General features: G+C 37.8%; 1 protein-coding gene and 1 pseudogene across 12 annotated transcripts in view; both read right to left on the bottom strand.

The window, feature by feature from the left end:
• Nucleotides 1-22,465, bottom strand: part of LOC131366964 (protocadherin alpha-C2-like) — a 239,726-nt gene that overhangs the window by 158,288 nt on the left and 58,973 nt on the right. For 2 of the 12 annotated variants that reach the window (XM_058412062.1, XM_058412076.1), the window contains exon 1: nt 19,374-21,862. The exons of 7 other annotated variants lie outside the window; for them this stretch is intronic. In XM_058412062.1, the coding sequence (XP_058268045.1) occupies nt 19,374-21,761 (2,388 nt within the window). In that variant the 5' untranslated portion in view covers nt 21,762-21,862. Of the gene's footprint in view, nt 1-5,693; nt 8,261-15,036; nt 17,566-19,373; nt 21,863-22,465 lie in introns of those variants that run through there. 3 more of the 12 variants (XM_058412043.1, XM_058412070.1, XM_058412045.1) reach the window with 2 other exon arrangements.
• The window catches only part of LOC131366969 (protocadherin beta-16-like), a 70,546-nt pseudogene that overhangs the window by 43,834 nt on the left and 4,247 nt on the right, over nt 1-22,465 (bottom strand).

Below are 22,465 nucleotides of genomic sequence, written 5' to 3'. Positions count from 1 at the left end.
GAAGTTAAAAGAATGCCTCTAATTAAACAAAGCAGTGCATAATATCGTGTTTTTAATAATTTCGATATAAACACATACATAGACATGGCTGAATAAATAGAAGGACATACCAGTTGTCCAAAATTACTGTAATTAATCTATCATTTGATCAGATTATAGTATTCGGGATGCAAAAAAAAAGGGAGCAAGCACTATAAACTCTGGTAAGTGAATAAAAACTGGATTTATTTGATATACTGGGCATACAGTCATGGTTACAAATTTATAATTACACAAGGTGAGTAATTTTTTAATTTATTTATTTTGTTATTTCTTCATCTAGCTTTTTTTCTGATATTGATGGAGAACCTCAAGACATTTTGTACACTTTACTAGAAAGGTTGATTTTATATTATAATTCAAATGCCACTTGAAATCAGTGAAACAGCACAAGTGAAGAAAATGTATGCATGATTTGAATTTTATGTTCATGTTCATTTTTGTTTGTTTAATCATTCTTAACTCCTTGTGTCAAAATACTATCAGCACTGATTATATACAACATAAAACTGCTACTGAAAATTGGAAAGCAACCATACAAGCTTAATTTTGTTTGTCAGACCTGGATTACCTCCTGCGTCTGACTTCACACCAATGAGGTCCACCAACTCTAGAATCTAGTGATCAGAGCAGCAAGGGGAAAAAGCAAAACAAAAGGGAATGAGGCAAGAGAGGTGTCTAGTGGCCCACTGCAGCGTAAACTATTACAAAAACAAGTCACTGTACATTGTGGGACAAAATAATTCAGCTGTACACACTGTTGTACAGCTAATTGCTTCTTGTTGGAAATAAACCTTTACCAGTCATGTCTTATGTCCAGTCGGGACCATGCAAAGTGTGCAACAAAATCTGTAGAACCTAATCAAAGTGAAATGTGACATTTTGTTCTTATGCAACAGACTAGTGTTTTTTTCATATATAGTAATCCTGTTTACTTGTGTCAATTTCATATTTGCACTCACTGTATACACTGTTATTTGCACAAAAGTCAGTCTATATGTTATTTGTCTGCACTGTCTTGTGTTGTCATCCTGTGCACTTCTGTTGTATGTATAGTTTATTTATTGCACCTTAAGTATAGTTTAGTTTTTATTGCACCTTAAGTATAGTTTAGTTTTTATCTCTATGTTTAGCTCTATGTTTGTCTGCGTCACTGTACTTTGTCTGTGTTATGTGTAGCACTTCTGGTCTAGGAGGAATGTTGTTTCACTTCACTGTGTACTGCATCAGCTATATATGGTTGAAGTGACAATAAAGCTTCTTTGACTTGACTTTGACTTGACTCAGTGGTATATTGTCTTTATTGTAAAAGATGATGTTGTAGTTATTAAAGTGATCAGCCAGTCCAAAACTAAAGGATCATTAGGAAAAAACAATATATCGTTCCAGACTTAGAACAGCTTTAAAAAATATAAGAACCAAAAAACAAATAGAAATTGCCTATAGAAATCACATTAATATGAAGTCTGCAGTTACAGGTAAGGACAGAACACAAACCTGGGACACATGGAAATGAGACACTTTTCTTACCTCATCTCCATCTCCTGAGTTATTAAGTGTAATGAGGTTTGAAGCTAAAGTCTCATTTTGGACATTCTTCAGAGTTGCACAAGCAGAAAGAGTGCTGTCATTGTAAGAAGTGATGAACTTGAAGTCACTGGTACGTGATCCTGTTGTTAGATACGTGTCATAATTGTAAGGACCACGGAGAGTTCCAGCTCCCTCCACCTCTGCATAGTTGGGAGGGAGATACGCACTGGGAATGGCCACTGCTCCATCAAACAACAGTCTGGGCTTTCTCCTGTGGCAAAACCTCACAGCCAGGATCAGAATAATGAAAGTCAGAAAGAAGGTGGAGACGGAAACTAGCGCGATGATCAGATAAAAAGTCAGTTTGGAATTGCTCTCCTCATAAGTCATGTCTTTAAGTTCTGGAACTTCAGCAAGATTATCAGAAATAAGTAAATATACGGAACAGGTAGCAGAGAGAGGCGGTTGTCCGTTATCTTTCACTGAGATCACAAGGTTCTGTTTCATGCTGTCAGATTCAGTAATGTCCCTCTGAGCCCTGATCTCTCCACTATAGAGACCGATAGTGAAAAGTCCCGGATCAGTAGATTTGACAATCTGATACGACAGCCATGCGTTCTGTCCAGAGTCAGCATCCACAGCGATGACTTTGGAGACCAGAGAGCCAGAGAGAGCAGCTTTAGGGACCATCTCAGTCATTAAAGACTTTCCCTCTGAAGCAGGGTATAATATCTGTGGAGAGTTATCATTCTCATCTGATATAAACACACTCACAGTCACGTTGCTGCTGAGTGGAGGAGAACCATTGTCTCTGGCTACAACCTGGACTTTAAAGTTTCTCAACTTTTCATAGTCAAATGACCTCACAGCCTGGATTACTCCTGTATCTGAGTTAATTGATAAAAATGAGGACGCTGGAAGACTGTTTATCTCACTGGGCACTAGAGAATACAATACTGTACCGTTCTGCCTCCAGTCTGGGTCACTAGCAGTAACAGAACTAATAGAGGTTCCTGGTTTGTTATTTTCCATTACATATGCAGTGTAGGATTGCTGTTCAAATACAGGAGGATTGTCGTTCACATCTGATACGGTTAAATGAATGGTCATAGATGTTGATAAAGGTGAAGATCCTCCATCAGTAGCAGTGATTGTTATGTTATAATCTGATTCTTTCTCTCGATCGAGCATGCTTGTAGTTATTAAAGAAAAGTAGTTTTTGATCGATGGATTTAATTTGAAAGGAACATTTTGCTGAATATAACAATGTACCTGACGATTATCACCTGAATCTTTATCTTGTACATTAATAATGGCCACCTCAGTACCTGCTACTGAGTTTTCAGGTACTGGGTCGTTTAATGATTTAAGAATAATTCGAGGTTCATTGTCATTGACGTCAGTTATATCTATAATAATTTTAGCAGATGATACTAATCCAGGACCATCTTTAGCCTGTACTCTCATTTCAAAATATTTTTCCTTCTCATAATCGATGTTGCCACTCACCGTGATCCTTCCAGTGATTTTATCAAGAGAAAATAATTTTCCTGATTTATCAGATAAACGACTGAGCTCATAGGTGACGTCACCATTGGCTTCTTCATCAGCATCAGTCGCGCTCACTCTAATCACCTCCGTGCCTAAAGGCGTGTTTTCAGCTAGACTCACTCTGTACACAGGTTGACTAAACACAGGAATATTGTCATTGGCATCGAGAACAGTAACGTGTATAACTGCTGTCCCTGATTTCGGTGGATTACCGCCATCAAATGCGGTAAGAATTAAATTCATCTCGTTTTGTTTTTCTCGATCGAGTTCTTTCTCCAAGACTAACGTAGCGGATTTTCCTCCGTCTGCGTTCTCATTCACAGATAATATAAAGTGTTCATTTTTTTCAAGTGAATATCCTTGAACTGCATTAAGTCCTATGTCTAAGTCATGAGCTTCCTCCAAAGGGAAACGCTCGCCCTTATCAGCTGACTCTCCAATTTCAAAACTGATACGATCATTATTGAAAACGGGAGAGTTATCGTTTATATCCTCAATTTGCAGTGAAATGCGATGCACTTCCAGAGGATTTTCCAACACAAGCTCGTAATTAACAATGCAAGAAATTCTCGATCCGCAAAGCTCCTCTCGGTCTATTGTTTCCGCCACGACCAGATTTCCACTACTCAGATTAATGTCGCAGTACCGTTTCGCGCTGTCCTCTGTCTCCACCCGAGCTTTACGAGCTGATAAACGTTTGCCATCAATTCCGAGATCCTTTGCTAAATTTCCAATCACATATTGACGCTTCGTTTCCTCCGGAACAGTGTAGCTCAAATCTCCATGTACCAGGTGAAGAAAAATGAGAATAAATTCAAGAGCAAACAATGAGATGAATCCCGTCTTCCTGTCCATTCTAGCAACATTAAAATGTCCTCACTGTGATATCAATGTATATAATTACTGTCGTCTATTCGGAATTTTCACTGACAAAAAATATCCACATGCAGCAACGTTTGTCGATGTCAGGAGGAGCTGGAAGACGACATGAAATGGGTGGAGAGGTTGATTATATTTTACTCTGTAGGTAAACAGCGACGCTTTGAGCATTTTTGGTATATTACAGTGCACTCTATCAAATCATTGCTATTTACCCCTCTAAAGAACTCATGTAAAAATAAACCAATTAATTAATGAATAGAAACCATTCATTTTAATAAGATGACAAAAGAATATCTTTATTATAATAATTCAACGTCTAATATTTAACCTAGAATTAATTATCAAATATTAAGTTACTGGAATGCCAATAATTAATAAAAGTATTTTTTGTCTAATATTTTTAATAACTTTGATTTGAATAAATGAATAAATATAGATGAATATATAGAAGGATTTGTAAATTGTCCATAATCTTAAAGTAAATTACAAGAATAATTAAAATTATTTGAATGAATCTACCATTATGCCTGTTAAATAGAGTATTAAGAATAAAAAAGGTAAAAGACAGATATGAATTCTAGTTATATTAAAGAACATTATATTTACTTGATATACTGGAAGCATAGTCATGTTTCTAGTGAATTATTTCAGGAGCTGACCAAAGTTTTTAATTTCATTTTTAATTTATTTTCTTAATTGACGGTAAAAGTCAGGACACTTTGTATGATTTAATACATAGGTATAATTTCATATTATTATACTAATACCACTTAAAATCAGTGAGAAAGCACAAGTAAGTAAAATGTACGCTTGACTTGCATCTTATGTTCAACATATTTATTTTTGTTTGTTTAATCATTCTAAACTCCTTAAATGTAAACAAACTCCCAACACTGATTACATACAACAAAGAAGTGCTATTGAAAAATTGGAAAACAACCATACAGGCTCACTTTTGTTTGTCAGACCAGATTTCACCTGCTGAATCTGAGTTCACACCAGTGAGGTCCACCAACACTGGAATCTAGTGATCAGAGCAGCCAGGGGAAAAAGAAAACAGGGACAAAGAAAGATAGGTTTCTATTGGCCCACTGCAGCATAAACCTTTACCAAAACAAGTCACTGGTCATTGTGGGACAAAGTAACTCAATTGTACAACATGATGGAAACAAACCAGTACCAGTCATGTCCTATCTCCAGTCTGGACCAGGCAAAGTGTGCAACAAAATTTATAGACCCTAATCAAAGTTCAATGTGACATTTTGCTCTTAAGGATCGGAATATTGAATGGTGTACATCCTTTAGTGTTGTAGAGCAACATTTGAATAGGAATGTACCTGTAGCATGTCTACTACACAAGAAAGGTCACATTTAAATTCATAGAACTGCAAAACACGACATTTAAGGTTGTCAAAGCTATAAAACCTTACACAAAATTAAGATAACAAGAGGGACCTTGATCACTGTGCATGTAATTGCATGATGTAGATATTGCAGCTATCAGCTAGACTAAAACCGAATGATTTTTAGGAAAACAAACAATATCTCCTGCCAGACCAATCACAGCTTAAAGTAAGACAAGAACTGTTATTCAAGAAAGCAGATAGAAATCCCATTAATATGAAGTCTACAGTTACACTTAAAGATGGAAAATAAACCTGGAACAAAAGGAAAGGAGACACTTTTCTTACCTTGTCTCCATCTCCTGTGTTACTAAGTGTAATCAGGCTTGTAGCTAAAGTCTCATTTTGGATCTTCTTCAGAGTTCCACCAGCAGTAAGAGTGTTGTCATTGTAAGACGTGATGAACTTGAAGTCACTTGTACGTGATCCTGTTGTTAGATACGTGTCATAATTGTAAGAACTGCGGAGAGTTCCAGCTCCCTCCACCTCTGCATAGTTGGGAGGGAGATATGTGCTGGGAATGGCCACTGCTCCATCAAACAACAGTCTGGGCTTTCTCCTGTGGCAAAATCTCACAGCCAGGATCAGAATAATGAAAGTCAGAAAGAAGGTGGAGACGGAAACTAGCGCAATGATCAGATAAAAAGTCAGTTTGGAATTGCTCTCTTCATGAGTCATGTCTTTAAGTTCTGGAACTTCAGCAAGATTATCAGAAATAAGTAAATATACTGAACAGGTAGCAGAGAGAGGCGGCTGTCCGTTATCTTTCACTGAGATCACAAGGTTCTGTTTCATGCTGTCAGATTCAGAAATGTCCCTCTGAACCCTGATCTCTCCACTATGGAGACCGATAGTGAAAAGTCCCGGATCAGTAGATTTGATGATCTGATACGACAGCCATGCGTTCTGTCCAGAGTCAGCATCCACAGCGATGACTTTGGAGACCAGAGAGCCAGAGATAGCAGCTTTAGGGACCATCTCAGTCATTAAAGACTTTCCCTCTGGAGCAGGGTATAATATCTGTGGAGAATTATCATTCTCATCTGATATAAACACACTCACAGTCACATTGCTGCTGAGTGGAGGAGAACCGTTGTCTCTGGCTACAACCTGGACTTTAAAGTTTCTGAACTTTTCATAGTCAAATGACCTCAAGGCCTGGATCACTCCTGTATCTGAGTTAACGGATAAAAATGAGGACACTGGAAGACCGTTTATCTCAGTGGGCACCAGAGAATACAGTACTGTACCGTTCTGCCTCCAGTCTGGGTCTCTTGCAGTAACAGAACTAATAGAGGTTCCTGGTTTGTTATTTTCCATTACATATGCAGTGTAGGATTGCTGATCAAATGCAGGAGGATTGTCATTCACATCTGATATTGTTAAATGAATGGTCATGGATGAGGATAATGGTGGAGATCCTCCATCAGAAGCAGTGATTGTTATGTTATATTCTTCTTCCAGCTCTCGATCTAGCATGCCTGTCGTTACCAGTGAAAAATAATTTTTAATGGATGGATTTAATTTAAAAGGAACATTTCCCTGAATTGAACAACGGATCTGTCGATTATCTCCTGAATCTTTATCCTGGACATTAATAATGGCGACTTCAGTGCCTACAATAACATTCTCAGGTAGAGGATTTTTCAGAGATTTAAGAATAATTTTAGGATCATTGTCATTGACATCAGTGATATCTATAATAACACTTGCAGTCGATGCTAAACCAGATCCATCTTTAGCCTGGACTCCAAATTCATAATACTTTTCCTGTTCATAGTCGATCTCTTCAGCTACCTTAATTTGTCCCGTGAGTTTATCTATTGTAAACAGTTGTGCTGCGTTATGAGCAATCCGACTGAATTCATATGTAACTTCACCATTTGCTCCTTCATCTGCATCTTCTGCTCTCACAGTAACGACTTCTGTTCCAATCGGTGCGTTTTCAGCTAAAACGACTTTATATACAGACTGACTGAACACCGGAACATTATCATTAGCATCTAAGACAGTGATGTGTATAACAGCTGTCCCTGATCTCTGAGGAATCCCGCCATCCACTGCGGTAAGAATCAAGTCAATATCCTTCTGTTGTTCGCGATCCAGCTCCTTATCCAAGACAAGTTCCGCGTATTTCCGTCCGTTTTTATCTTGTACAGATAACGTAAAATAGTTGTTCGTTCCGATCGAATAGGAATTAACTCCGTTTTGCCCGATGTCATAGTCGTGAGCTTCATCCAAACGGAAGCGCTGTCCTTTAACAGCGGACTCGTGGATTTCTAGGTTAATGCGCTCATTGAGAAATTTTGGCGCATTGTCGTTAATATCATGAATATTGAGAGAAACGCGGTGTAGTTCTAGAGGATTTTCTAAGACGAGTTCATAATTCAGGATGCAGTTTAATCTCGAACCACAAAGCTTTTCCCGGTCTATTGTCTCTGAAACGATCAAATCTCCAGTATTAAAATTAATATCCACATACCGCTTGCTGCTATCCTCTGTTTCAACTCGGGCTTTTCGTATTTTTAATTTTGTAGAATCTATTCCGAGATCCTTTGCAATATTTCCAATCACATACTGCGTCTTGGTTTCCTCTGGAAGTGTGTAGCTCATGTCTCCATGGGCGGTAGGAAAAAGGAAAGAAAGAAGCGCCAGGAGCAGAGAAGACAACGGGACCCAAAGCACCCTGCATTCCATATTTGAAGAGCTGAAAATCCTCAATCGAATAACTCTACGTACTATATTATATTAATACAATGTGTAGAAATTATTACAAATCCATCCGCTTAAGAGATTACGTAGACTAGTCCATTTTGTACATCGCTTGTTTTTGCTGTCGTTGTCGTCAGCAGCTGAATATTTAAGGACTGGGCAGAAAGGTTTAGTAGTGTGTGTAAGTGATGGTCAACAGCGACGCTCTGAGCATTTTGCTTTTATTGCAGGTACAAATTAATCAGCAAAAAATGAAACAATTAATGCGTGTATAATCTTTCTAACCTGACTGAAGCGCGAAAAGCATTCAGTGTAAATGCCTTCATTTTAAACAGGTTCCTTCGTCTCCAGTAGAGCACTTGTGCTGTCCAAGTAGATGGTGCTAAAATTGAAAGCTTCTGGCTACGAAGCAACGATCAAGTGGTTATATATTTTTAACTTTTCTCAAATAATAAAAATATAATTAATAAAACAGTGATAAGTATAAGACAAAGTTCAGAACTCTGTGTCATTTCATCCGATTACTAAAGTCTGTTCGGAGATACAGATTTATTCAAAAGCAGCAACTGCACATTATTTTATAAGCCTTTAAAGCATATTGTATAAAATAAATTTTGAGTAGAATGTCTGATAAAAACAAAAATTTTGTCCAAATCTAAATGTAATGATTTTCTCAGTTGTATTACTGTGTGAAGTCTAAATGATGAACAACAGAGAATAGAGAGAATGATGCCGTATATTTCAGCACCATGGAGAGCCACCAGTTAGCCATAATAGTGCTGGATCTGTTTGTATAATATTCAAGACTTTAAGAGATATAAGTGGTTTGTTACACAGATACAGTGAATTCACCTATTAATCATTAAAAACACGAATAAACATTTGTGAATTACACTTTAACCCACTTCTTTTCACATGTCAACAATATAAAGTATTCAGGATGAGAACATCCAAAAACGTATGAAAAAATAAATATAAGCCTAAATATTAATGCTCCACGTTAAATGAGGCATTGGAAATTGTTGGTTTCATTATTTTTTCACAAAATTTTGCACAAATATAAAGAGCAGCATCAATTTAGTTTGCAATGATTAGAACCTAATTGATATATTGCAAGTATGTTTGCAATTTTCTGACAGCTGCAGAAAAAGAAAAAAATAAGCAAAAAAAAAAAAAAACAAGTGCATATTTAACATCTCGAGTATAACAAAAATGCAATACTCAGACAAAGCATTAACCATGCAACTGAGAGCAACATTAGACAATGTCCGAGAGAGGAGTAATAGTGTAGGACCATGCTCTGTTTAAAAGTTTGGACAAAATATCGAGACACACTCATGGTACAGTGAAGGATAAAATATGATCTGTTTGGCTAGTCTACACCAACAGCATGGAGAGGAACAAACACACAAACAGCAGATATGCTATTCATTTAAATCACACTGTAGTCCACACTGTGTATCCCTTCATCTGTACAAGCAGGTAGTCCATAGGGTTGTGCATGGAAAGGCAAGAAGCGACAGTTTAGCTATAGGCTTGTTTGACATTATTTCTCATTCAAAACAAACAATCAAGCAAACAAGAAAATGAGAAATGGAATGAAATGAGAAAAGAATGAAAATCACTGAATAGACAATATTAGCACATAAGGAAAATAAAGTATTCACACAAGAAAATGTGACTTGACCACATTTTACTCCACCGAAGGTTTATGATTAATAAAAGTTATAATACCTGAGTAACATTTGAAGGGACATGAGCTATATAAATATTTTGTTTTTACAAAGTTATAGTACACCTGTCTGTAAAATGTAATCCTTGGAAATTCAATATGATTTGACTCAAAATGAAGACTTTAAAAGCCAGAACTACAGCAAACAATAATTAAAAAAAAAAATCTATATCATTCTAAATAATTTCTGCCATTCCATCCAACTTTGCTAGATAATATGTACTGAGTAAATACACTTTTAAGGAACACCCCATAGAATTATATCACAAATCACCACCCCCAAAAAAGGCAAGAATTCTTACCTCATCTGCCTCTCCTATATTATTAAGCGTAATCAGGCTTGCAGCTAAAGTCTCATTTTGTACCTTCTTCAGAGTTCCACCAGCAGTAAGAGTGCTGTCATTGTAAGAAGTGATGAACTTGAAGTCACTTGTACGTGATCCTGTAGTTAGATACGTGTCATAATTGTAAGAACTACGGAGAGTTCCAGCTCCCTCCACCTCTGCATAGTTGGGAGGGAGATACGCACTGGGAATGGCCACTGCTCCATCAAACAACAATCTGGGCTTTCTCCTGTGGCAAAATCTCACAGCTAGGATCAGAATAATGAAAGTCAGAAAGAAGGTGGAGATGGAAACTAACGCGATGATCAGATAAAAAGTCAGTTTGGAATTGTTATCTTCATAATTCATGTCTTTAAGTTCTGGAACTTCAGCAAGATTATCAGAAATAAGTAAATGTACAGAACAGGTAGCAGAGAGAGGTGGCTGTCCGTTATCTTTCACTGAAATCACAAGGTTCTGTTTCATGTTGTCAGAGTCAGTAATGTCCCTCTGAGCTCTGATCTCTCCACTATGGAGACCAATAGTGAAAAGTCCCGGATCAGTAGATTTGATGATCTGATACGACAGCCATGCGTTCTGTCCAGAGTCAGCATCCACAGCAATGACTTTGGAGACCAGAGAGCCAGAGAAAGCAGTTTTGGGGACCATCTCAGTCATTAAAGACTTTCCCTCTGGAGCAGGGTATAATATCTGTGGAGAGTTATCATTCTCATCTGATATAAACACACTCACAGTCACATTGCTGCTGAGTGGAGGAGAACCATTGTCTCTGGCTACAACCTGGACTGTAAAGTTTCTGAACTTCTCATAGTCAAATGACCTCACAGCCTGGATCACTCCTGTATCTGAGTTAACAGATAAAAATGAGGATGCTGGAAGACCGTTTATCTCACTGGGCACCAGAGAATACAGTACTGTACCGTTCTGCCTCCAGTCTGGGTCTTTAGCAGTAACAGAACTAATAGAGTTTCCTGGTTTGTTATTTTCCATTATATATGCAGTGTAGGATTGCTGTTCAAATACAGGAGGATTGTCGTTGATGTCTGCTACAGATAAATGAATGGTCATGGATGAGGCTAATGGTGGAGATCCTCCATCAGAAGCAGTGATTGTAATGTTAAATTCTTCTTCCAGCTCTCGATCAAGCATGCCTGTTGTTACCAGTGAAAAATAATTTTTAATGGATGGATTCAATTCAAAAGGAACATTTCCCTGAATTGAACAACGGATCTGTCGATTATCCCCTGAATCTTTATCCTGAACATTAATAATCGCGACTTCAGTGCCTACAATAACATTCTCTGGCAGAGGATTATTCAGAGATTTAAGAATAATTTTTGGAGCATTATCATTGACATCAGTGATATCTATAATAACACTTGCAGTGGATGCTAAGCCAGATCCATCTTTAGCCTGGACTCCAATTTCATAATACTTTTCTTTTTCATAGTCGATCTCTCCAGCTACCTTAATTTGTCCACTAAGCTCATGAATAGTAAATAACTGTGCTGCGTTATCCGGGATGTGACTGAATTCATATGTGACTGCACCGTTCGCTCCTTCATCTGCATCTTCTGCGCTCACAGTAACGACTTCTGTTCCTATTGGTGCGTTTTCAACTAAAACGGCTTTATATACAGGCTGACTGAACACCGGAACGTTGTCATTAGCATCTAGCACAGTGATGTGTATAACAGCAGTCCCTGATCTCTGAGGAATCCCGCCATCCACTGCGGTAAGAATCAAGTCAATATCCTTCTGTTGTTCGCGATCCAGCTCTTTATCCAAGACAAGTTCCGCGTATTTCCGTCCGTTTTTATTTTCTTGTACAGACAAAACAAAATGGTCATTCTTTTGGAGTGAATAGCCATTAACTCCGTTTTGCCCGATGTCAGAATCGTGAGCTTCATCCAAACGGAAGCGCTGCCCTTTATCAGCGGATTCATGGATTTCAAAGCTAATTCGCTCTTTAATAAATTTTGGCGCATTGTCATTAATATCCTGAATATTGAGAGAAATGCGGTGTAATTCTAGAGGATTTTCTAAAACGAGTTCATAAGCCAGGATGCAGTTTAATCTGGAACCACAAAGCTTTTCCCGGTCTATTGTCTCTGAAACGATCAAATCTCCAGTATTAAAATTAATATCCACATACCGCTTGCTGCTATCCTCTGTTTCAACTCGGGCTTTTCGTATTTTTAATTTTGTAGAATCTATTCCGAGATCCTTTGCAATATTTCCAATCACATGCTGCGTCTTGGTTTCCTCTGGAACTGTGTAGCTCATGTCTCCATGGGCGGATGAAAAAAGGAAGGAAAGAAACGCTATGACTAGATAAAACGACTGGACTGAGGGCATCATGCATCCCATTTTTGACAAGCTGAAATTTCTTACTCGAGTATTTCCAGTTAACTTTAAGTGTACAGAATTTATAAACCGCTTCTAAAAACAATAGCGCGTGGGAAAACAAGCTCGACTACACCATTTTGCTACGAGATCTTCTCGTTTCTGATCACTGCAGGTGACCATTCCGGGTTTACTAGCACGTGCAAGTGTTGGTCAACAGCGACGCTCTGAGCATTTTGCTTTTACTGCAGATTTGAATTAGGTAACGTTTTAAACAACTCATCTATTGATGCACGGATATAGAATATGTCATTTTGTGATTTTTATTTCTTAATGGACAATAAAGTCAAATAAATAAATATCACCAGATCAAATTTACGTAGCAGAATTTAAGAATCATCAACACTCCTCAACACCCAGGGACTGGGCCGACACACACACACACACACACACACACACAACTATACATCTTTGCACTCAGTCTGCAATTTGTGCACATTAGGTTTTTTTACATAATTAAATGCTGCTACAAACAGATTTTATTTATTTATTTATTTATTTATTTATTTATTTATTTATTTATTTATATATATTTTGCACATTACATCTTTACTTTGTCTAAATGCCGCTACAACTGTTTTTCACACCAACAGACTGGTTACTGCTCTGCGCTGAATCTGTCTCGTATCTGTCTTATAGTTTATTGTGTTGTTTGTTTACACTCTCTCTTGTGTTGCACTGTATTTTGTCCTGCACTGTTTGCACAAGGTTGCACACCTGCACTATATGTCGATTGGTTAAGAATTTTTTTTAACTCTTTAGCCCTAGTTCTGTCGTGTCTTACATAGCTTTGTGTTTGATGTAACACCAGGGTCCTGAAGGAACATTGTTACGTTTCACTGTGTTCTGTATGAACTATATATGCTCTAAATGACAATAAAACACTCTTGACTTGACTGGCATTGTATTGTCTGTGGTGTACTAGCGCCGTCCACCTAAGCGGTGCAGAATCTATCTACGTTTAACTGAGGAGAAAGATTTACCACGATTCCTTTTCAACACTGTACTAACAGAACTGACGCAAAATGACAAAAAGGAAAGGTTAAGTGAAATATAATTCAAGTAATTCTCTGTGTTCTATGTTGAATAATGTAATTAAATCTTTTATTTTATTTTATTTCATTTTACTTTAACCAGAATAGGTAATATGACACCTTCCACTTTAGAACTATAAAATGGTAGCAGTTTGGCATTATATTTGTCACACAAAGGCAGTTCATGGATGTGAGAATCCGTAAAAAAAAAAGAGGAAGAACAAGCAATAACCACATTTATAAAACAAGTGTCAGTGAACAAAACTCCAACAGCTTGAGGATATATTTGATATCTTAGGGGAGTGGAACCAGTCAGAAACTGGACCCATTATCCATTCAGTGAAAATCAAGATACAATAAAGTTCTAAATGATAAATTCTTTATGGTACTAAAACAAATAATGTATCAAGACAAACTAAACAAAAGATCTCATAGAAAATCACAAACATCACTTATGCATTCAGACCCACGGTTACATGGCCAACAATGTATACAAATCATACAATTTTTACCACACCAGTTTCATAAGCATCATTCATTATAGATATCACACAACATAATTTTCTTAGCACTGCCATGTTGGCTGTTTGTTTCTGCCAGAAAGTGATGAGAACTCATGTGTAGGACAGAAAATGCAGCACTGTGTGACATGAAGCACACACATCATTGTCCACTGAGAGATGCACTGGATACTGTGGTGCTGACCACTTAAGATATACAGCCAAGTGTCATGTAATGGTCCTGATCCTTTCTGACCACACAAGTGGAAAAACTCATAGTCTCCATGACCAAGTGTTAGTTATACAGAATTACATTTTGCAGTGATGGATTTCAGAGAAAACAGAATTAGAATGGCAATTTAGTACTGGCATGTAAACATAACAGCTAAGACCAGCCTATAACACACACATAGAAACAGCACCTACAACACTTAGAGTTAAATATAACCAAGACTGCTCTGCACAACTGGTGAAAAAATAGGGGGTGTCCACAGCATGAATAAAAAGATTCAATTGTTTATACCTACTTTATTCCTAATTAGGGTCACAGGGACCTGTTGGAGCCTATCCCAGCAAACATATGAGCAAAAGGCAGGAGTACCTCCTAGACAGGTCGCCAGTCCATCACAGGGCCACATATAGACAGACAACCACACACACTCACACTCACTCCTATGGGCAATTTAGAATTACTAAATATTAAATTGTATTGTAGAAAAGTCTCAAAAAACAGTACTACACCAAAAAATATTTACAATAAGCAGGAAGATTTATCCCATTGTAAATAATGGGTGCTATTCCATCTCCCCTTACAAGAAAAAATCGAGCTGATGCAGTTGTAATGAGCATTCCACAGAATTATATAAAAATATGACAAGGCAAAGGAAAGGCAAGAATTCTTACCTCATCTGCATCCCCTACATTATTAAGTGTAATTAAACTCCCATCTAAAGTTTCATTTTGGATCTTCTTCAGAGTTCCACCAGCAGTAAGAGTGCTGTCATTGTAAGACGTGATGAACTTGAAGTCACTGGTACGTGATCCTGTGGTTAGATATGTGTCATAATTGTAAGAACTGCGGAGAGTTCCAGCTCCCTCCACCTCTGCATAGTTGGGAGGGAGATACGCACTGGGAATGGCCACTGCTCCATCAAACAACAGTCTGGGCTTTCTCCTGTGACAAAACCTCACAGCCAGGATCAAAATAATGAAAGACAGAAAGAAGGTGGAGACGGAAACTAGCGCAATGATCAGATAAAAAGTCAGTTTGGAATTGCTCTCCTCATAAGTCATGTCTTTAAGTTCTGGAACTTCAGCAAGATTATCAGAAATAAGTAAATATACAGAACAGGTAGCAGAGAGAGGCGGCTGTCCGTTATCTTTCACTGAGATAACAAGGTTCTGTTTCATGCTGTCAGATTCAGTAATGTCCCTCTGAGTCCTGATCTCTCCACTATGGAGACCGATAGTGAAAAGTCCCGGATCAGTAGATTTGACAATCTGATACGACAGCCATGCGTTCTGTCCAGAGTCAGCATCCACAGCGATGACTTTGGAGACCAGAGAGCCAGAGAGAGCAGTTTTAGGGACCATCTCAGTCATTAAAAACTTTCCCTCTGGAGCAGGGTATAATATCTGTGGAGAATTATCATTCTCATCTGATATGAACACACTCACAGTCACATTGCTGCTGAGTGGAGGAGAACCGTTGTCTCTGGCTACAACCTGAAATTTAAAGTTTCTGAACTTTTCATAGTCAAATGACCTCACAGCCTGGATCACTCCTGTATCTGAGTTAACGGATAAAAATGAGGATGCTGGAAGACCGTTTATCTCACTGGGCACCAGAGAATACATTACTGTACCGTTCTGCCTCCAGTCTGGGTCTCTAGCAGTAACAGAACTAATAGGGGTTCCTGGTTTGTTATTTTCCATTACATATGCAGTGTAGGATTGCTGTTCAAATACAGGAGGATTGTCGTTCACGTCTGATACGGTTAAATGAATGGTCATTGAAGTTGATAAAGGTGGAGATCCTCCATCAGTAGCAGTGATTGTAATGTTATAATCTGATTCTTTCTCTCTGTCTAACAAGCTGGTGGTTACCAAAGAAAAGTAGTTTTTAATTGATGGGTTTAATTTAAAAAGAAAATTTTCTTGAATAGAACATCTGACTTTTCGATTATCTCCTGAATCTTTATCTTGAACATTAATAATGGCCACTTCAGTGCCCACAATACTATTTTCAGGAATTAGATCATTCAGTGATTTAAGAATAATTCTTGGAGAGTTGTCATTTACATCAGTGATGTCTATAATAATTTTGGCAGTGGATGCTAAACCAGAACCATCTATGGCCTGCACTTTTATATCATATACAGATTCCTCTTCATAATCGATGTTTCCTTTTACTATAATTTGACCAGTTATCTTATCAATAGAAAATAATGTTGATGCTGTATCAGATATTCGACTAAATTCATAACTGACTTCCCCGTTTACCCCCTCATCGGCGTCTGTAGCGCTCACTGTAACTACTTCTGCACCCAGCGCTGCGTTTTCAGCCAGAGTAACCTTATACACAGACTGACTAAAAACCGGGGTATTGTCATTAGCATCGAGTACATTGATGTGGATAACTGCAGTACCAGACCTCTGTGGTGTGCCTCCATCAGTCGCAGTAAATATTAAATCTATTTCCTTCGTCAGTTCACGATCCAGCTCTTTTTCCAAAACCAGTTCAGCGTATTTTCCTCCCTCCGTGTTTTCTTTAACCGACAAAACAAAATGATTATTTCTTTCCAGTGAATATCCTTGAACCGAGTTTTGGCCTATGTCAGAGTCGTGAGCTTCATCCAAAGGAAAACGCTCTCCTTTATCAGCTGATTCCATCATATTAAATGTAATCAGACCTTTAGGAAATCTCGGCGCGTTGTCGTTTATATCCTGAATCTGCAGTGAAATACGATGGACATCAAGAGGATTTTCCAACACAAGCTCGTAATTAAGAATGCATGAAATTTTCGACCCACAGAGCTTCTCTCGATCTATTGTTTCCGCGACGATCAGATTTCCACTATTCAGATTAATGTCGCAATACCTCTTCGCGCTGTCCTCTGTTTCTATCCGAGCTTTCCGAGCAGATAATCGTTTCACATCAAGTCCGAGATCCTTTCCTATATTTCCGATCACATATTGTAGCTTCGTTTCTTCTGGCACTGTGTAACTCAAATCTCCACGAACACCGAGGATAAAGGTCCAGAAGTATACAATTAGAAGCAGTGAAGGAAACGAAGATATCATTTTTGCCATTTTTAATCGTGTCGAATATCTACTTGCCTAACGTCTAATATGGAATTTCAGCTCTCATTAATTAATTCTACAGTAAATGCTAAACAACCTTCTGTAGCAATCCTTCTCGACGTTATGGGATGGTGCAATATAACACAATGGGTGGAGATCTCTGATTCTAAGTCTGTTGTTAAACAGCGACCCTTTGGGGATTTTTCTTGTTATGGCAGTTTAGAGTTTTGTATTGCTCTTTTTCTCTGATTACAAAGATAGTTTAACGTGAAGTCATATTTTTAAAATTGCTAAGAGAAAAAAATATAGTCACAGTGGGTGTGTTTAAGAAGCAATCAAACATAAATGCACATTAATCTAGCTCACTGTACCTGAAAAATATCCTTTTATGAAATGTTTAGTGATTTACCCCCCCAACCAAAAAAATAAATAAATAAAAATAAAAATAAAAAAAACAGTCATAAACTATCAGCATGCTGCTAAAATGTAGATTTGACAATCTGATATGATAGCCACGAGTTCTGTCCAGAGTCAGCATCCACAGCGATGACTTTGGAGACCAGAGAGCCAGAGAGAGCAGCTTTAGGGACCATTTCAGTCATTGAAGACTTTCCCCCTGGAGCAGGGTATAATATCTGTGGAGAGTTATCATTCTCATCTGATATGAACACACTCACAGTCACATTGCTGCTGAGTAGAGGAGAACCGTTGTCTCTAGCTAGAACCTGGATTTTAAAGTTTCTGAACTGTCAAAAAAAAAGTCAAATGACCTCACAGCCTTGATCACTTCTGTGTCTGAGTTAATGGTTAAAAATGAGTATGCTGGAAGACTGTTTATCTTACTGGGCACCAGAGAATACATTACTTTACCGTTTTGCCTCCAAAACACCAAACAACAAACACCACGCAGAACATCCAGGGTATTCCATAATAAATAGTAAAATCCGGGACATGTCCAGAGAAATTGGTATGATTTTATAATTAAGCAGTGTTACAAATGAGTATGTGAGAAGAATCAAATAAAACACGAGCGTCAAAAACAGAAAACGAATTTCACTCTCTTTAATGGAGTTTCCTCCTGCACCATTTTGACGTCTTTCACATCTTTACATATTAAAGTACAGGGTGGAGACAGAGATCTCTCCCATGAAAGTGGACAAGTAGCGATGCATACGGTTGTGTGTAAAAATGAAAAATGTTGGCAGAAGTACACTATAGACTGATAAAGAGACTGACAGATAAAGACCTAGATAGATAGATAGATAGATAGATAGATAGATAGATAGATAGATAGATAGATAGATAGATAGATAGATAGAGACCTGTCCATTCACACAAGTGCTGAACCTTGGCATTATAGTAGTACTATCAAGTGACAAAATATGACGAACCAGGCATCAATACATTGTGTCTACAACAACAAACACTACTACTACTACTACTACAACAACTACTACTATTACTACTACTACTACTACTAATAATAATAATAATAATAATAATAATAATAATATTTCATCATTAGTTCAAATTAACATGGAATGGAAAAACTTGCTTCTTAGTGAAGTTATAAAATAATTGCTGATTTATTTATTAATTTTTATCTTTTTGAAAAAGGAACAGATTCACCACTCTACAAGCCTGACTACTGCAAGACAGGAAGCTTAGGGGTCTATGAAAATTAGACCTACACAAACAAACAAGAGCAGGGAAAACATCTCAGTAAAATAATGGAAAATAAAATTCAATATATTTCGACTCTTTAATAACCACATCTATGGGAAGTGCACATTTTGATTCTTAGATTGTTTGTTTTTTTAAGCTTATTGATTCATAGTTTATTACTGCTGTGGATCCGCCAAGCTTACTTTTAATAAAAATTATTTGCCAGAGTTACCTGTAAGAAAACTAATAGGTCCAAAAAATATTTATCTTACCTCGAGTGTTTCTGCTGTATCTGAAACATTGATCACATTGGAATCATCTGGACTCTTATTCAGAGTTCCACCAGCAGTAAGAGTGCTATCATTGTAAGACATGATGAACTTGAAGTCACTTGTACGTGATCCTGTTGTTAGATACGTGTCATAATTGTAAGAACTGCGGAGAGTTCCATCTCTCTCCACCTCTGCATAGTTGGGAGGGAGATACGTGCTGGGAATGGCCACAGCTCCATCAAACACCAGTCTAGGCTTTCTCCTGTGGCAAAACCTCACAGCCAGGATCAGAATAATGAAAGTCAGAAAGAAGGTGGAGACGGAAACTAGCGCGATGATCAGATAAAAAGTCAGTTTGGAATTGCTCTCCTCATAAGTCATGTCTTTAAGCTCTGGAACTTCAGCAAGATTATCAGAAATAAGTAAATATACAGAACAGGTAGCAGAGAGAGGTGGCTGTCCATTATCTTTCACTGAGATCACAAGGTTCTGTTTCATGCTGTCAGATTCAGTAATGTCCCTCTGAGCCCTGATCTCTCCACTATGGAGACCGATAGTGAAAAGTCCCGGATCAGTAGATTTGACAATCTGATACGACAGCCATGCGTTCTGTCCAGAGTCAGCATCCACAGCGATGACTTTGGAGACAAGAGAGCCAGAGAGAGCAGTTTTAGGGACCATCTCAGTCATTAAAGACTTTCCCTCCGGAGCAGGGTATAATATCTGTGGAGAGTTATCATTCTCATCTGATATAAACACACTCACAGTCACATTGCTGCTGAGTGGAGGAGAACCGTTGTCTCTGGCTACAACCTGGACTTTAAAGTTTCTGAACTTCTCATAGTCAAATGACCTCACAGCCTGGATAACTCCTGTGTCTGCATTCATGGATAAAAATAAGGATGCTGGAAGACCACTTATCTCACTTGACACCAGAGAATACATTACTGTACCATTCTGCCTCCAGTCTGGGTCTCTAGCAGTAACAGAACTAATAGGGGTTCCTGGTTTGTTATTTTCCATTACATATGCAGTGTAGGATTGCTGTTCAAATACAGGAGGATTGTCATTCACATCTGATACGGTTAAATGAATGGTCATGGATGAGGATAAAGGTGGAGATCCTCCATCAGTAGCAGTGATTGTAATGTTATAATCTGATTCTTTCTCTCTGTCTAACAAGCTGGTGGTTACCAAAGAAAAGTAGTTTTTAATGGATGGGTTTAATTTAAAAGAAACATTTTTTTGAATGGAGCATCTGACTTTTCGATTATCTCCTGAATCTTTATCCTGAACATTTATTATGGCTATTTCAGTTCCGATCACAGAATTCTCAGGAATTGGATCATTCAATGATTTAAGAATAATTTTAGGAGCGTTGTCATTTACATCATTGATGTCTACAATAACCTTGGCAATGGATGCTAAACCAGGGCCATCTTTTGCCTGGACTCTCATTTCATGCGTTGTTTCCTCTTCATAATCAATATTTCCTTTTACTGTAATTTGACCAGTTATCTTGTCAATAGAGAATAATTTAGATGCTTTGTCAGATATTCGACTAAATTCATAACTGACTTCCCCGTTTACGCCCTCATCAGCATCTGTAGCGCTCACTGTAACTACTTCTGCACCCAGCACTGCGTTTTCAGCCAGAGTAACCTTATACACAGACTGACTAAAAACCGGGGTATTGTCATTAGCATCGAGTACATTGATGTGGATAACTGCAGTACCAGACCTCTGTGGTGTGCCTCCATCAGTCGCAGTAAATATTAAATCTATTTCCTTCGTCAGTTCACGATCCAGCTCTTTTTCCAAAACCAGTTCAGCGTATTTTCCTCCCTCCGTGTTTTCTTTAACCGACAAAACAAAATGATTATTTCTTTCCAGTGAATATCCTTGAACCGAATTCTGGCCAATATCAGAATCGTGAGCTTCGTCCAAAGGAAAACGCTCACTCTTATCAGCTGATTCCCGGATATCAAACATTATCCGATCGTTAGGAAATCTCGGCGCGTTGTCGTTTACATCCTGAATCTGCAGTGAAATGCGATGCACATCAAGAGGATTTTCCAACACAAGCTCGTAATTAAGAATGCAAGAAATTTTCGACCCGCAGAGCTCCTCTCGATCTATTGTTTCCGCCACGACCAGATTTCCACTATTCAGATCAATGTCGCAATACCGTTTAGCGCTGTCCTCTGTTTCTATCCGAGCTTTCCGAGCAGATAATCGTTTCAAATCAAGTCCGAGATCCTTTGCTATATTTCCCATCACATATTGTTGCTTCGTTTCTTCTGGCACTGTGTAACTCAGATCTCCACGGACAGCGAGAGAAACCATGAAAATTCCAACCAAACAATACAGAGTCGAAAATAAAGACATCTTTCGTTCCAACCTCCTTTGAAACAAAGGCTTGTGCTAATTAAACTTGGTCTTCTCTGAAGTTCTTTCTACAACACATACGTAAATCTGCAACAATGCTTCTCCGTCTCATGGAAAGCTGGAATATTATTGCCATTGGGTGGAGATATTTATGTTTTTTCCTCGGTAAACAGCGACCCTTTGAGCATTTTTTTGAATATTGCAGGATAGTTTGTGCTATACTCCTATACTCGCCCTTCATTTTATAACCATTCATTTAACATGAAAATTATGAAATTAATTCCGTTTATTAAAAATACTCTCTGTCAAGATTGTGATATTTACATTTGAGCAAAATCTCATAATAACTCAAATGAAAAAGAATCCAGCAAGAGAATTATTGCCAGTTCATCCACAGGAAAATTAACGGCACTAAACCTTACATGACGAAGCATTAACACTGTCGATTTTAAACCAGATTACTTTTACTAACTGGACCATTCCTGACACAACTCGAAGAAAAGTTATACGTAATTATATTGAGTGGAATAATCCTACCTAATTTTCATTTTCTCTAACGGTTAATGTACTCAGAGTTTCGGCTAATATCGCCAATTCTCAGTAGGAGAGATAGCATCAGCAATCAGCATTATTTATTTATTCATTTTATTTATTTATTTTACAAAACTGCAGTAGCAAATAGAATTTATTCTTCCACAGCAGAT

Source organism: Hemibagrus wyckioides, linkage group LG16 (genome assembly GCF_019097595.1).
Source record: "Hemibagrus wyckioides isolate EC202008001 linkage group LG16, SWU_Hwy_1.0, whole genome shotgun sequence".
NCBI lineage: Eukaryota > Metazoa > Chordata > Actinopteri > Siluriformes > Bagridae > Hemibagrus > Hemibagrus wyckioides.
This window is presented reverse-complemented; position numbering and strand designations above follow the sequence as displayed.